Below are 16856 nucleotides of genomic sequence, written 5' to 3' on the forward strand. Positions count from 1 at the left end.
ACTGGTGGCTGGATAGTGGGACAACTGTATTTACAGTGGAAATATAGAGGAACAATCAGATTAGTGGTGGCTTGATAGTGAGACAACCAGATTAGTGGTGGCTGGATAGTGGACAACCAGATTAGTGGTGGATGGATAGTGGACAACCAGATTAGTGGTGGCTTGATAGTTGGACAACCAGATTAGTGGTGGCTGGATAGCGAGACAACCAGATTAGTGATGGCTGGATAGTGAGACAACCAGATTGGTGGTGACTGGATAGTGAGACACCCAGATTAGTGGTGGCTTGATAGTGGACAACCAGATTAATGGTGGCTTGATAAAGGGAGAACCAGATTATTGGTGGCTGGAAACTGGACAACCAGATTAGTGGTGACTGGATAGTGGGACAACCAGATTAGTGGTGGCTGGAAAGTGGACAACCAGATTAGTGGTGACTGGATAGTGGGACAACCAGATTAGTGGTGACTGGATAGTGAGACAACCAGATTAGTGGTGACTGGATAGTGGGACAACCAGATTAGTGGTGACTGGATAGAGGGACACAGAATGACACAATTTGCAGTCATCCTCAGAAAAAGTAATTTTACCAAGAAGATGATTTTTGTGTAAATCAAGTTTACACTGTCAGATATATATATTTCTTTTCTACAATAAATAGTTAGTTACCATGCTACCTTAAAGGAACTACCAATAATGGCAAACTCTTTATTTCTAACTTCAAAAAAACTTGGTAATTTCACTTAATATCAGCATCAAAACAATACATTCTTTAATAAGAAAACATCAGACTTATGATTTTAAAGAGGTATTTATGTTGTGATCAATAGTACTCAAGTCCTTGAATAGATTTTGTGAAGAGAGACAATTATTATTATGTGTATAGATTTTACCTGACTTTGTGTATTTCCAAGTGATGGTGAGTCATTAGAGCATGACAAACGACACAGATAGCCGAGACAATGTCATGTGACATCTTGTTACCATGACATTCAATGACACGCTGCACAAAATTTGGAGAATTTAAAAAGGTCATGCAGTCTTGTTGTATTTTCTGTAAACCATCTGTTGGAAACTGGAAGAAAAATAACAAAAATAATTAGGATGTGAAACTTTGATGACTTCATCATTTAGTCAGGTTTATATTATTTGTATTTTATGTCTATTACAATCTTAATATTGTTATCATGGACAGAAACATTTAGAATACCTCTTAGCCCCAAAAGATAATCTCTTTAGTGGGATTATTTTTTTTCTCCTCCCAGGATTTTTTTGGACCCTCAATAGAAGTATCATGAACACAAGCAATCAATTAGCTACCATACCAATTGATCAACATCCATTTCATCGTCAGAATCGTCATCTTGGACCTCCCGGGTTGGTAAACTTGGTAATAACTTCTTCAGTACAGACAGAAAATCCACTGTCTGTTTCGTATTTAGTACTTCTGTAAATGACGAACAGAATTCTTTAATAAATTTAGTGAATAATGATAACATGCCAAACTGCTCCAAATCTGTCAAAACCATTCAAATATTTTGGAGTGCTTTTCACATATTTGGTGTCCTTCCTTATAATGTATGTAAGTAATCAGATCTTCAAAGTTCTTTTCTATTGTCTACAACATATATTTCATAATTGTGGCAATCCTCATCCCATAACAATCTTGTTTAGAGAAACATAAGTCACAAAGTCCCCAAACTGGTTGAACCTGGAGTCATGTTTCAATGACAGTTTTGAGATCCATCTGACATCTAGTCAAATGTTTGTGTGGAAAGTGACAACTATTTCCTTCATAAGTGCACTTTAAGATTTCTTTGAGCCACTTTTTTTGTGAAAAGTAGTAAGGAATCCCTCCTTGCTGAACTTTATTTAGGTAGAGACTCCCTGCACTCTGTTGTTTCTCCAACAAAGATGATTTCTCCTTTGTTTTGCAGTTTTCTGACTTGAGCTGTTTGTCAATTTTCTTCAGCAAAGAGTCATTTATGAAAGAAACATATTTACTATTACCGGTATTTTCTTCCCCCCCCCCCAAGAAGACCTCCCCCAAGAAGAATCAATATCAGGACCTCAGGACCTCTTGATTATAAATCAGGGAGCTTTCCACTGCTCTACTGGTCATTCTATTTGTTATGTAATGCTTCTCTGCAGCATTACCAAGAATAATTTTAAATCTCCTAAATCCCTAAAAAGGGTCACAACCTATAATTGTCTCCATCTAACAGGAAAACATCAACCCAAGGCCTATACACAATGAAAAAGTAGCAGGACTATCTTCCTTAATGATTAAAATCATTCGGTCAACTCACCTATATATTTATCAGCTAGGGTCACAAGTGCACCAAGCAGCCATGGAGTCATCTCAATAGATGTACTTGACGACCTTTTTGACCTTCCACTGACCTGTGACCCGTGTTTGCTGTTTCTTGCTGTGTCAGATATGAGAGCTTGGATGAGATCAACGAATGGGAATGGAAACCTTCCATAGGCCATGGCTGGGAGGAGGAAGTGTTCAATTTGTTCACTGTAGGCTGGGCAAAGCAGGGACTGACATATGGCCTTCAGCACACAGTGACTACAAAACAAGATACTTCGTAGAAAAATAAAACAAAATATGATCTCTTGCCCATAAATACTTACATAACTAAATTGATTTTGAGTATGAAGTAAATTATAAAGATCAATTTTGAAACAACTTCAGAAACATTCTTATAAGATGAATCCATGACTAAATGATTCTGCTGAATATACATATAAAGTCATATACTACCTTCCATGTTTCACCTCTGATCTGTATAAGAGTTATCTTCCGTAATGGTTTTTTTCACTGGTTGTTATATATAATTATTTAGAATGGCCTAAATGTTTTCAATACATTCATTCTCATGTGCAGATTTCAAATAAGTTGCTCAAAAAATAACAAGGTCCAAATTACATTAATAATGATATGTTACATTTTATATTTTAGGAGAAAAAGTACATGTTAAAGCTAGGTAGCATTCATCTACAGCACCATATCTATAACCTCTTCATATTAATTTCCTCCAATGAGGTTGACATTTACTTAGGCTGTTGAGGTTAATTACCTGAATGGTTGACCTTTGTGCTGTATGGCAAAACTGACTGGCCCCATGATGAGTCCCAGGATACTGTCAGCCAGTGGGGTAGGGGCTACGGCTGTCCTTTCCAGGTCTGATGGTACCTTGGCCTCAAGTATCACTCGCATATAGTCAAAGTAACCTATATCATGAATAGGAAATTTTACAAATTTTACACCTTGATACTGAATTCAGTGTTTCTTTCTTTACAATTTTTTTTTCCCGATTTGATCAAATTATTTGCATTTTTTTCACGTTTTGTGTAAGACTTCATTACTCTATAATGAGTACTCTTTCTTTCCAAAATGTAATAATCAAGATGTATGAAGCCATATTTTCACCCTATTGGGAATAGCCTTTTTTCCAAGCTTTTAACTGATATGGTTTGGTAAGGCAATGATTTGAATTACACAGTGAATTCTTCTACATTATTTAGCATGGTACTTTTCTAAAAAGGATTTTTTTATACTTCAAAATAATTGAAATTTATAATATGCAGTAAAAATTGTTTCATAATGCATTTCTGGCATTATTCTAATGTAAAATAAAAAGATAACTTAGGTGAGTGTGTGTGAGGTGGTGGGGTTTACCTCCCTGTGTAAAACAACCAATACATACCGTGGTTGATGAGGTACAGCCATAAGTGGTGGACTGGTCCCTCCTTATGTTCTGTAAATTTGTGTGATCTGTAGAGCTCTAGTGACGTAAACATCTCCAGCATCCTCATCGGGATTGCTATAGGGGCTGCCGTATGTATTACATCCTTCAAGTGTCTAAAGAATACAATTGCAAATATACATCATCTACAAAATACAACTATATAAAAAAATCTAGAGAATACAATACTAATATCAAATAAAAATATATACAAGAGGCCCAAGGGCCTTAGCGGTCACCTGAGTTTTATCAGAGGTACTGGTAGCTTTATTTTATTGTTTAGATGTGATGTGGAAATCAGCATGTAAACTAAGTGAAATACAATACTTGTCATGTCATCAATGGATAAGAATTTTAAAATATTTGTAAATGTTCCCTTTGGGGCCCCGCTCTAACCCCTGGAGATGGGGCAGGAATTCCAAGTTTACAATGTGATACCGTCATCCACCAAAGATGATTCTGACTAAGTAAAAATAATTTCCAACAGAAAATTGTCAAAATATACCCAAAAGTGTTGTTTCCCTATATAAACTATAGTAAACTTTACCCCCTCCCCAAGGGAGAACGGATAGCTCGGGGGTCCTGAAATTTACAATTTAAATAAAGCCCCTGATGATCTTTCCATCCATGCAGAGAAAATGACTGTAATACCTCTGAGTCTGGAGAAGAAGATTTTTGAAATATTGGTTAATTTTCCCTTTTGGGCCCCGCCCTGGCCCCTAGGGTTGGGGTAGGAATCCCAATTTTACAATTTAAAACCATCTTCCTCCTCCAAGGATGATTCTGACCAAGTAAAAATAATTTCCAACAGAAAATTGTCAAAATATACCCAAAAGTGTTGTTTCCCTATATAAACTATAGTAAACTTTACCCCCTCCCCAAGGGAGAACGGATAGCTCGGGGGTCCTGAAATTTACAATTTAAATAAAGCCCCTGATGATCTTTCCATCCATGCAGAGAAAATGACTGTAATACCTCTGAGTCTGGAGAAGAAGATTTTTGAAATATTGGTTAATTTTCCCTTTTGGGCCCCGCCCTGGCCCCTAGGGTTGGGGTAGGAATCCCAATTTTACAATTTAAAACCATCTTCCTCCTCCAAGGATGATTCTGACCAAGTAAAAATAATTTCCAACAGAAAATTGTCAAAATATACCCAAAAGTGTTGTTTCCCTATATAAACTATAGTAAACTTTACCCCCTCCCCAAGGGAGAACGGATAGCTCGGGGGTCCTGAAATTTACAATTTAAATAAAGCCCCTGATGATCTTTCCATCCATACAGAGAAAATGACTGTAATACCTCTGAGTCTGGAGAAGAAGATTTTTGAAATATTGGTTAATTTTCCCTTTTGGGCCCCGCCCTGGCCCCTAGGGTTGGGGTAGGAATCCCAATTTTACAATTTGGTAGCCTTATCTACCAAGGATGATTCTGACCAAGTTTGAAAAAAATCCATCCTCTGGTTCTTGAGAAGAAGTTGATAATGTAAAAAGTTTACGCACGACGGACGACGACGGACGGAAAGTGATTGGAATAGGTCACTTGAGCAAAGCTCAGGTGACCTAAAAACACAATACAAATATACATTAAAAAATGTCTGTAAGATATGAATACCCAATGCTCTTATGCAAATTAGAGTCATTATTTAACAAATATCTATAAATAGTAATATCACAAACTCATTTGAGGCATTCCCATATTTGACCTTTGTACATAGTTTGAAATCTGTGACATGGGTAACAACACATGCTCCACCCTATAATAACTGGGACTTGATCAACAAAATAGAGCAGTTGTTGTATATAGTAGACCTACCTTAGACACAACAGCAGCAGGCGCTGTATATGGTACAGACCACCAGGGATACGGGTACACATGTAGGTTAGGTAATCATTCTTTCTTTTAATCACATTCTGACACATCCATATCTGAAAGTGTTGATACATAAAACTTAATATAAACAAGATCTAGCTCCTTTTACATGAATTAATGAGATAAATGGCTCACTGTAACAAAGTGGTTAGACACAGATATGATTGCTTTACAAGAGTACATTTCTGACTTTGTTAGAATCACCTTTAAAATTACATTAATTTATGACTTCATCATACTACAGCAAGATCAAATTAGCGTAGGTCCTCATGCAAACTCGCCTCTAAAACAAAATTTATCATAATCGTTTAACTTTTTAAAACAATTTTTGATTCCATTTTTCACCTTAAAACCAAAGACAAGAGATATAGCACTGGCTACAGCAAATCTGACAGGATGTCATACAACTCTTGTTTTTTATACCACAGCTTCATAATTCTATACAAAGGGGATTTCAAACCTTAATCAATGTAGCCTTACCAATCTCTGTGGATCAAGTTTGTTGGAGTAAAAAAAACATAACTTCTGCTGAAGAAAGCAAAGTGTTTTCATGTCCAGTGATTCTGGCCGCTGTGCAGACTGGACTATCTGGTCAAACTGACCCCGCACAGCCACCATCTACGAAATAAAAAGGTACAGTATTAAAGCAATTTTCTTCTTAATCAATCAGGAATATATTATTACATTAGTTTAGTGTCACACATATTGTGACTGTTTAAACTGATCGAGACGTTGAAAATTTCATGTATGAAATAGTTCTGAAATCTAAATTCTATTTATCTTTATAATCTAAAAATAAATATTCATGTGCAGATATTTTCTGCATTAATAGATTGTTTACAAACATTTCCACACCACCAAAATGTCCACTTTTACAGTATGATTACAGTATGATCTGTGTCTCAGTGAACAATATAAATTAAACACAAATTTTCCATGTTCGAGTTCGAATCTTTAAAAAAAAATGCATTTGGATTGTGATACTTTCATGTAATTACCTGTTGTTTCCTGACAGCATAACTGCGAAAATAGGCTTGTATTTTTGTTGCGCTTTCATGTTGCAATCTCACCTCCTGAAATTCAAGTCATTTCAACTGGTTACTTGTACATAAAACTAAGTAACATTTATTTACTTAAAATGGTTTTTAGCTTCAAAATTTGCAATTTTCCGAGATTTATCATTCATTTTCCTGATTTGGATCCAGGTTTCTTTTCTTACTGATTCCATGATAAATCCTGGTAAATAGATTTTCTTACTTTTTATATGCATCTGTACAATCAAGAATGATAAAACTATGATATTGTAGTTGGCTAACATTTTTTATTGTTCAAATCCTTTTTAAGCAGAACATTTACAGAGTTACATTCATATTTCTAATGATTATCTTTTTTTGCATGTTACAAGTACTAACCTCTCTTCGCTGTCTTTCAACTTGAGCTCGGATTAATAGCTGATCTTTTTCTTCCTGAAAAAGCAGTGATTACCTTAGAATTATACATAAAACCAATATCATTTAAAATTATCAATGCTACATGTATTTTCAAATCAGAAAAACAATCTATATCCTAACTATTTCCTGGACTGTTACTACCTTTTTGATCAAAGGGTTTCAAACAGAGCCTAATTTTCTGATCATGCTACCGATCATATTTTTTCATAACTTGCAAATTTTCATTGCTAATTGTGTATTAAGAAGGTGCTTTCCATAAATTTTTGAAACTGTTTTGAAAGAAATTAATTTGTCAAATCAACAATCTTCCAACCTCTGCTTTATATATGTACCGTCATTTTAATTAAGATCCAATGGGGCATAGCCAACTTGAAGATCAGGCCCAGAGATATTGAAAGTTCTTAATTCTCAACTCTCGAGCTAAGTATGTGCTAGCTGAGAAGTTCTAAAAATGAAGAATCTTAGGCGTTCTAAAATATTTGAGAACATACTTAACTAAGACTTTGTTTGTACATAAGTGGCCCTGTTTGAAACCCTTTGATCAAAAAGGTAGTCACAGTCCAGGAAATAGTTAGGATATATATTTGTCACTTTCTATGGTATATATAGGCATTAGAATTTAGTTTCTTCCCCAGTTATTTTTTTTATATTTCCTATATACTTATGCACAGACAAGTATAGAATGCAGTCCTGTTAAGGGGGTTAGAACATTTTAGAATTATTTCTTATAATAGTAAAGTATAGCATAACAAATATAATGAAATGTAGCAGGGCTGAGCAATATTCAATTCAGCCTTGATGAATTGGCTCAGACCAGATCCGTACTTCATAGCTAGACCTCATCTGAAGTCTGTAATTGTTTCATTATATGTCACATTTGACTAACTTCAAATTAAACTGTCATGTACAATGTAGTATAATAGTCTGTAACACTTACTTCTATTCCTGGAGACTGTAAAAGGTTTACACACAGACACGGCTAGTCAGTGCGAGTTCATGTATGTAACTTTTGTTTCTTCATTAGGATTGACAGATATTTTTTTCTTTTTGTGGGACCGATTGAAATACATAAGATATGGTTAACATGCTGTGAGGATTTTCGTGAGTCTCACACTCCAATCATTATATATGGCATGCATGCTCTAACCCATGGAGATAATTCTTTTATACCAGGATCGAAGCAGACATTAGGTCGTAACATCCACATCTTCATATGGTGCTCTAAGTCTTGGTTTGTTCTTGCCCAAACACTTACATGTACATAAATAATGGAGGTAGTGCCTGCATTTTCTTTATAACTGACCATTATAAATCTCACGATGGAATATTTGAACTTCAATTGAATGAAGCGAATTTGCTTCTATAATGTGTTGAGTTGGGACATGACGAGTAGGTGAGAAATGAATCGACTGAAATTACTATTCTCTTTAACGAATATGTAAAACTCTCACAATCACTAACTGTCACCAGATAATTCGACGACTGTATAGAGCAGCAGATACATGTAGCTGATCATAAACAGGCGACCGATCAAAATGTTGGAACCTTCGATCATGGACAGTTTTAGAGGACTAGGAGCCTCAGGTTTATTTATATAGTAGAGATGTAAAATAAATGTTCTCCTCAAGTCTTTTCATCCCAGCCAGTGTTTGCAGTCCACAAACTGATTAAAATTAATATTATCCGCATTAAAATACAATCATCACACATTAACTTCCTGGATTAAAGCTTTCGATCAAGAATTAATAGTATTGGTGAGTTCGATGTAGATGTACTGAAACGTACGACACCGACCCGAAGGGGGAGCGGGGGGTGGAGGACGTGGCTAGGGGACATGAGTCAGGTTGAGTGACTACGGAAACTTAACAGCATGTATAAACCTCTTAAAACGTCTAAGACTAACAGTTACTTCTAGTAAATTAAATATGTCCAAAAATACCCGTTGTATTTTGAAAGTCGGGTATAATTTGAGGTGATCCGAAATCACGATCTAAACGCGTGATTCGAATGATGTACAAAAATCGGGAAAATCAACTGTTATTTCGTTTTTCATTCCAAGAAAAGGTTTAACATGAAAATTGTCTATGCATATACTTACCTTTTTGCTTGCCCCACGCAAGGATTGGATTGGTTTTCTCCTGAAATCTCCCTCAAAACTATACATTTTACTTTTCTTGTTGTTTTTCTAGAAAATGTAGAATGACTGTCAAGTTTTTTGTTTACATACAATGTTACACCAGTTTTGATTGGTTCAAGAAATGTATAATAGCCAATCACAGGTCGTGTTAGGATTATGAGCTGTACTTCCGGTTTTATAGCTGTAGAGAAGCCACGTGAGATCTGTCAACACAGCACTGAGATATGTTTTACCTCATAGGTTTGGGATTAGGGGATGCTTCTGACATTACAGTTAAGGGCTTAGATATTGTGAAGAAATGTAAGAGAGTTTATCTTGAAGCGTATACGTCGATCCTCACCGTAGGAAAAGAAGCTTTGGTAAGCAATTTTACCCAAAACCCTAAAAAATGATCAGGTCCAAAACGCTCTGCGGATTGAGCTATAAAAACCTATACTGTATAGCTATATTCACCTATAAATTACAGCTGTTTTGAGCTATAATTTCTCCGATTTCAATTTTCATTAAATTAAAGCAAAGTCGCATAAAACAATAAGGTTTACGGTAATGTTGACTACAAAAAGTACTCATTTAGATGTTTATTTTCATATTTCATACATGTAAAAATTTCGATTTTTTTACATCATTATTTTTTAAAAAGAATACTCATATTTAATGTCTTTTGTTATCAACCTAATGATAAAATCTTCTTTTAAAAGCGACTTTGTTTCGTTTTCCTTAAAAAAAAATCACATGATTTAGCTCAAAAGACCTTTCTCAGATAGGTCAATAGAGCTATTATATGTCTTTACAGCTATATAGCTTAATCGGCAGAGTGTACTGGACCTGATGATAGGATCCCAAAGTCTTATTTTAAGGCATAACAATTGTTATTCTTCAACTTGTGTAGATTTTATGACGGCAAATCTAAGCTAGAACAACACTTTTATCACTTGTTCTGATGAAGCTGAGGACACTTAAAAGTAAATATATCTGTAGGGTGTTCATTTCCTATATATTTATTACTAGTAAAATATCAAAAATTACCAATTTGATAAAAAAATATCACTGCACTGAAGATATAACAATAGTTATGAGACAATACAGAAAAAAGCATGACCAGACCAGGATTCAAACCCAGGACCATCAAAACTCTAGATCCTCACACCAAATGAACAAGGTAGACAGCTATTGATTGAGTCTGGTGCTGCTTACTAATAAGTTAGTAACATTTCTCCCTCCTCCAATGAAATCTTCAACCCTGATGACAGACAAAAGTACCCTTGATGGGTATTTTGTTCTTTGGCTTCAAATGTTACAGGAGATGAAACAATATAGTGAGGGCCATACCAGGATTATATTATTGTCTAGTGATGGTGCCAATTAACATTACATTATAAAATCCCACACATATGCTGATCAATGCAGTCATATTTTGCAGTTATGTTTTCGTCATTACCCGTTAAAATGTAATTAACACAAAATTTAATGGTTTCCCATTTCATACCTTACATATTTCACTCATATAAGCAACTATAGTTAGAAAATAGTTGATAATAACAAATTTAAAAATCATTTGACTTGTTTTGCCCATTTCATACGCAGGAAGAATACTATGGGAGAGAGGTTATTTTAGCAGACAGAGAGATGGTGGAATCCATGTCAGGTAAAAATAACAATGTCAGCAGGCTATGAAATAGAATCATACTGGTACATAAAATGTAAAAATCAAGTACATGTTTACGGATAATAGTTTGACTGATTGTATGCCATGCCGCCATTTAGTGAGTGGCAAATATCATCCACATAATTAAAATATATAAAAGTTGTTTATTGTCTGAGTTGAAATGTACTGGTTTTCATCAAGAAATGAGGATTATTCTATAGCTAGTGTTTATCCAATTTTCATTGAACACTACCGATCTAGTAAGTAACCCCACTTTAAGTTATGCATCTGTTGCTACTTTTTCTAGCTATTTTTATTTGAGTTATGCCCCTTCAACAAATTATAAGTTAAATATTGTCTGGAGAGTTTTTAGAGAGAAAAAAAGTGAAAACTTCACAGATCTAATTACCACACTGCTCGACATTTAGCATTGAAGGTAGTCGCAGCTACTAGTGACTGGTTTACCTAATCTCCTTTTACTGTGACTGAGTGAGGTACAATGCTGGTTCTAGTCTTCTGCATGGCTTTTTAGCAAGGTGGCACTCTAAAGTTGGCATCAGAGCTGCGCTATTGTAAGGAGGCAAATACATTACCATAACACCTCCCGGCACACATGTGTATAGTACACCATCTTTAAATGAACTTCGGTGATAAACATTAACCTGAAAAATTAAAGAAATCATTTGATGTTCATGTATTTTACTTTCCTCGATGCAGATGAGTTACTGAATGAATGTGACAAAGAAGACATAGCATTTCTAGTTGTTGGCGATCCTCTAGGGTTTGTATGATTATTGGATTTATTTAATTCTTTTCCACAGGATCCTTAACTCCTGAATTTAAATTACATAATTGTACACAAAAATCTTCCTGATTTTTACAAAGAAGAGCTCATATTCTCAAATAACATGTTGTTTTCAACATAATGAAATGTTAAGATCGAAAGATTGCACACTATAGCTATCAGATTCATGAGTAGTAAAATACTTCTTTTACTTAAGAATGATTGAAAATCAAAAGTAAACATATTACATAGATAAGATGAAAAAACACTAACCGTGCAATACTCCCAATTTATGGTGGGTGTTTCTACAGAAGATCTAATTATGTCATTGTATTAGTAAGTATTCTTCTTCTTCTTCTGGTTTTTCTTCTGCTTCTTCTTATGGCAACTTGTCCGGGCTATACCTTTTAAACCTTTAAAGATATCTTGATGAAACTTTAGGTATGCATGCATCACCCACAGCAGGTGTGCAGTGCACTGGAATTAGGTCATTGTGACCTTCACCTCAAGGTCAAAGGTCAAATAAGTGCAACATTTTTCAGTAAATTCTTGTCCTGCCCCTAAATTTTAAACCCTTAAAGATATCTTGATCAAACTTAAAGAATACCTGCATCACCCACAGAAAGTGTGCAGTGCACTGAAATTAGGTCTCGTGCTTCACTATATACAGAGTTATGGCCCTTTGTTTAATTTTAATACTGAAGTTTGTCTGGAGCATAAATTCCATGTTATTTCACCTACGTTGACAAAACTTACTATAGTTTTAATGTATCTTGGGAAGTAGGGGTGTCACATTCTAAATTCGATGTTTATCTATTGGCTAATAAGGGGAGACATATGTATTTGTTTACAAAAACAAAATTCTAGTTATCATTGGCTATTGCAAGTTTAAAGGAAGGTGGTTATTTATGTTTTTATAATTACAGAGCAACAACCCATACTGATTTGATTTTGAGAGCAAAAGAAAAGGGAATTGAGTTCAGAGTTGTACACAATGCATCTATCATGAATGCTGTAGGTTGCTGTGGATTACAGGTAATTGACGACACTCGTAAGAATTTTCATTTCTTTTTGCTCATTAGATATTCATATCAAGTATTTATTTAAAATTAATTGTTTAATTTCTTGAATTGACCAGGAATGTATACTATTTGGTCCATGGATATGGAAATTTATCAGACTATAATATGTACCTACAGAATTTTCAATATCTTAAGACCATGGAATATTATAAGTAACCCAATTGAAATTACAAAATATATAATACATGAAACATGTTTGCTTGATTTTGGCTAAATGGGTATTGACAAAGAGGTAAGAAACATCCCCTCTACATTCTCCATTAGTAGTTACCCGGGTTACTCAAAGTACATTCTGCATAGTATAAATATTTACCTAGCTAATTTATTTTACATCAATTATGAAACAAGTTGAATAATTTATATTAATCACCATTTTTGACCTGGATGTTAGTGTACAGGGGGGTCTTAATGTGAGAGGAAACCGAGGTCCCTGGAGAAAACCCATGTGGTCATGCAGGTGACCCCATACCTTTTCATGTTTGGGGAATCGAAATTTGCCCGTCTTGCTGAAAGGCGACTGTACTGTCCACCTGACCACCTGTACATTCTACTTAAGTTACTCAAAGGACATATTGCATCCAATTGATTAAAAAACCAGAAAGCATCATCAGAATAGGAAAATAATCCTGTGTGTACAGTGTATGTATGTATATTGCTATTGATTATAAAACAATCATAACCTGTTCTACATGTCTAACGATCAATCTTTACAGTTATACAACTATGGTGAGACTGTTTCCATAGTATTTTGGACAGACACATGGAAGCCAGAAAGTTTCTTCGATAAAATACAGAAAAACAGGGACACCGAAATGCATACATTATGTTTATTAGGTAAGACATTTAAACAGGATGTGACAAAAATAAATGAGAAATTTCAGTATGATACACATGGTCTTCAAGATTGGTATTACAGTATTTAAGATGATTTGTCAGTTCCATTTATTACCAAGTGATACAGGTCCCTTGGACCTCTTATTGAATTTAAAATTTCGTTAGACATTACCTCTGTATAACAGTTAGAATTATATGCCAGATTTAAAATATTGTTCTTTATGTTGTTTTTGAATCAAGCTTATTATTTTCACGACCATCTCTATTATTTTAGATATTAAAGTGAAAGAACAAAGCATTGAAAATCTGATGAGGTAAGTTAATTTGGTTTTATGAATTAAGCCAGTAGTATATACGTCTGATCAAACATGACTTAGCTTTGCCCGAAGATAATCAGGATTAATAAAAAAAAATATGTGATTTAGCTTATGCAATAATATACATAAAAAATGTACCTGGATAATGATTTTTGACAAAAAGAACCTTGTAATATTTCTAAATATTTTCTTTAGCTTGGTAAGTATGAATTGTGAACAGATTCATGTAGCACAACCAGTAAGTGTTTATATGTGACGTTTCTATGACTAGTACAGTATGTACTCTGTCACCATCATCAGGCAAATGACCAGTGAAGCGTATGTACACAAAGGGGTAAAATATGTACGAGTTGTCTCCACAAATCGATGTTGATTCGGCTAAGCTGTAATAGTACATAGTACAGAAGATATATCCTAGACAAAATTTTTAGATGGACGGAATATGGACAGATGGATTGAGTGGAAACCTCTAGTACCCTGAGGAAGTGGTGGGGAACCAATTAGGGTGCTCCTATTGGGTTTAAATGATGTAGGGAAAAAGTGCCTTTCTTAGTGTCTGGAAATGTTTTTTCATGCAGCAGTGCACTGTGACTTTGTCCTTTAATATTCTTACTCAAAATCAAAAGGATTCTTTATGAAGCCATCCAATAAAAGTGATGAAAGTAACTGAAAAAGAATGAATGGTCTGGAAACCAGTGTGTCCACAGACAGATATATATATATATATATAGACAGGCTGATTTCACTCTATCTCCCTCCTCCATGTTTGTTTGGAGAAAAGAATACTGCTTATACCTTAACACAGTTCTTGTATGGCTTTATTTCAGAGGTAGGAAGGTGTTTGAACCACCTCGGTACATGAGTGTGAACCAGGCAGCTGAGCAGATTCTGGAAGTTGTACGGAACAGAAAGGCTTCAGGGGACACACCCTCTAGTGATACAGGTAAATACCAACAAAGTGTAGTAAATACACTTAAAACTTGTCTTCCTTAAAACACTTGTAACTATAAAATTCATCATCAGTTAAAACAATTTACAAATTATATGAATGTTTGGAAAGGACTGGGAGGCACTTGAACTTACTGAATCATAGGATTGAAATAATCAGTGGGTGTTGATAATCTTGTTTCTCATGCAACTCAAACCACTGACATTGCCATGAAGTAGATGTTATTTGCTAATGTAGAATCATCATGCCGTATTATGGTATTACACAAGCAAAAAAAATGAATAAAATGAAAAAGGGCTCCAAAACATTTGTGTAAATTGGTAATTTTTAAATGTGAACAATTGATTTTTGGTTGGTGTGCAGCAATATCCCACACTGGACTAATGCAGTCATCTGCATTTAGTATCGCCTCTCCTGAGATATATTGGTATCATCAGGTAGCAGGTTGTTCTGGAATTCTCATTTATTTTACTGTTTGCATATCATTCTACATGTATTCATATTTTCGATTTTTACTAGTTTATCTGTTGTCCCCAGAAAACATTATTTCTTTTACCACAATCTTATTAAATTATGATTTTCATCGATCCTTTCCAGCAATTACTGAGGACACGTTGTGTGTTGGTTTGTCAAGAGTAGGAGCCGAGTCCCAGCAGATTGTGACAGCTACGCTACAGGAGATGACCTCGGTGGACCTCGGTGGACCTCTGCATTCGTTGGTTATTCCAGGTCACATGCACCCACTGGAAATTGACATGCTTTCGCTGTATGCATCTAGTACCAAAGTGAAAGACATTTTACAGTCATTACAACCAACAAAATAAATATAGATTTTTACAGGATTTTGGAATTACTTTTCATTTGAAACACAAGGGATGCCAGTATACTGTGTACAGGGTACTTTGTTGGTGACATCTCTATACAGCCACTTGTAGTCATTACCCAGATCTACATGTACCTTGAATGAGCTTTTGTTTAACTGCTATGGATCTCCGGCTAAGGCTGTTGTCACTATAAATGTCAAGTCTTTGTTGTTGACATTGCTCTAGATTTCTATCTTGAATTGCTCACCTAGATTACAGGTGGAAGGCCAAACTTTTCATTATGGAGTCTGAAAATAGACAAAGGTGAAGGGGCCTGTACTATACTTATAGCTTCTTCATATCTCTTATAAGACCAAAAAGTCTAAGGGGCCTGAAGATGCTCGCCTGTTCAAAGAGGCCTTTCTTTTACAAACATCCTAGCAATATATTTCAGTAAGCTACTGGCCAAGTATTATAACTGCAGGCTTTTGTTAGATCTTCAGATGTTGATTATTTTGACAAATTTGTCCCCTGTGGCCTTGAATATAGGTCAAAGTAATTCTTTCCTTTTATAAATTCTGTAGCATCACATTTCAGTAAACTATTGGTCAAATATCATGCCATTAGGCCATTTGATTCTTAAGAACAAAGTGAGTATGTTTAAACGAATTAGACACCGGATCTTGGACCCTGGAATTCTTTGAACTATTTTTCACCAAGCTGCTGGCATATACCATGACCAGGTGTTGTTTGTTCCTCAGGAGAAACCCATTTAAGGGTTTTAACAGATTCGACCTCATTGACCTTGAATATAGGTCAGGATGATTTTTTTTCTCAAACTTTGTAACACTCATTTCCAGCAAGCCTGTATAATAATGACTTGATGTTTCAGAACATACAGTTGAGTGATTCATAAAGAAGCTGTAAGAGAATTTAAACAGATGTGACCCTGTGACCTAGAATATGTACATGTATGTCAAGGTCACTTATTTTCTCCAATTCTTGAGCACTCAATGCCAGCAAGATACTGGTCATAAATCTTTTATTTTTTATTTTTTTATTTTTAGGTCACCTGAGACAAAGTCTCGGGTGACCTATTGCGATCGCCTTTTGTCCGTCGTCGTGCGTCCGTAAACAATTTACATTTTCGACTTCTTCTCCAAAACCCCTGAACCAATTTCAATGAAATTTTGCAGGGACCTTCCATGGACAAAGGTCAACAAAAATAGT

The 16856-nt window shown here is 35.1% G+C and overlaps 2 protein-coding genes across 2 annotated transcripts in view; one reads left to right on the forward strand and one right to left on the reverse strand.

The window, feature by feature from the left end:
• LOC110440640 (ubiquitin-protein ligase E3C-like) overlaps positions 1–9302 on the reverse strand; it is a 33825-nt gene extending 24523 nt beyond the window's left edge. The window contains exons 1-10 of the mRNA XM_021483810.1: positions 9174–9302; positions 7037–7090; positions 6623–6697; positions 6105–6242; positions 5568–5680; positions 3717–3871; positions 3087–3240; positions 2310–2575; positions 1326–1447; positions 894–1075 (exon numbers count right to left, since the gene is read on the reverse strand). Of these exons, the coding sequence (XP_021339485.1) occupies positions 894–1075; positions 1326–1447; positions 2310–2575; positions 3087–3240; positions 3717–3871; positions 5568–5680; positions 6105–6242; positions 6623–6697; positions 7037–7090; positions 9174–9239 (1325 nt within the window). The 5' untranslated portion in view covers positions 9240–9302. The remainder of the gene's footprint in view (positions 1–893; positions 1076–1325; positions 1448–2309; positions 2576–3086; positions 3241–3716; positions 3872–5567; positions 5681–6104; positions 6243–6622; positions 6698–7036; positions 7091–9173) is intronic.
• Positions 9303–9365: 63 nt separating this feature from the next.
• On the forward strand, positions 9366–15665 carry LOC110440663 (diphthine methyl ester synthase-like). The gene is made up of 8 exons (XM_021483827.1): positions 9366–9571; positions 10797–10857; positions 11575–11638; positions 12568–12676; positions 13437–13557; positions 13832–13871; positions 14702–14817; positions 15421–15665. The coding sequence occupies exons 1-8, from the start codon at positions 9437–9439 to the stop codon at positions 15645–15647; spliced, it is 873 nt and encodes a 290-aa protein (XP_021339502.1). The 5' UTR covers positions 9366–9436; the 3' UTR covers positions 15648–15665.
• Positions 15666–16856: the final 1191 nt, after the last annotated feature.

Source organism: Mizuhopecten yessoensis, unplaced genomic scaffold, assembly GCF_002113885.1.
Source record: "Mizuhopecten yessoensis strain PY_sf001 unplaced genomic scaffold, ASM211388v2 scaffold1775, whole genome shotgun sequence".
Taxonomy (NCBI): domain Eukaryota; kingdom Metazoa; phylum Mollusca; class Bivalvia; order Pectinida; family Pectinidae; genus Mizuhopecten; species Mizuhopecten yessoensis.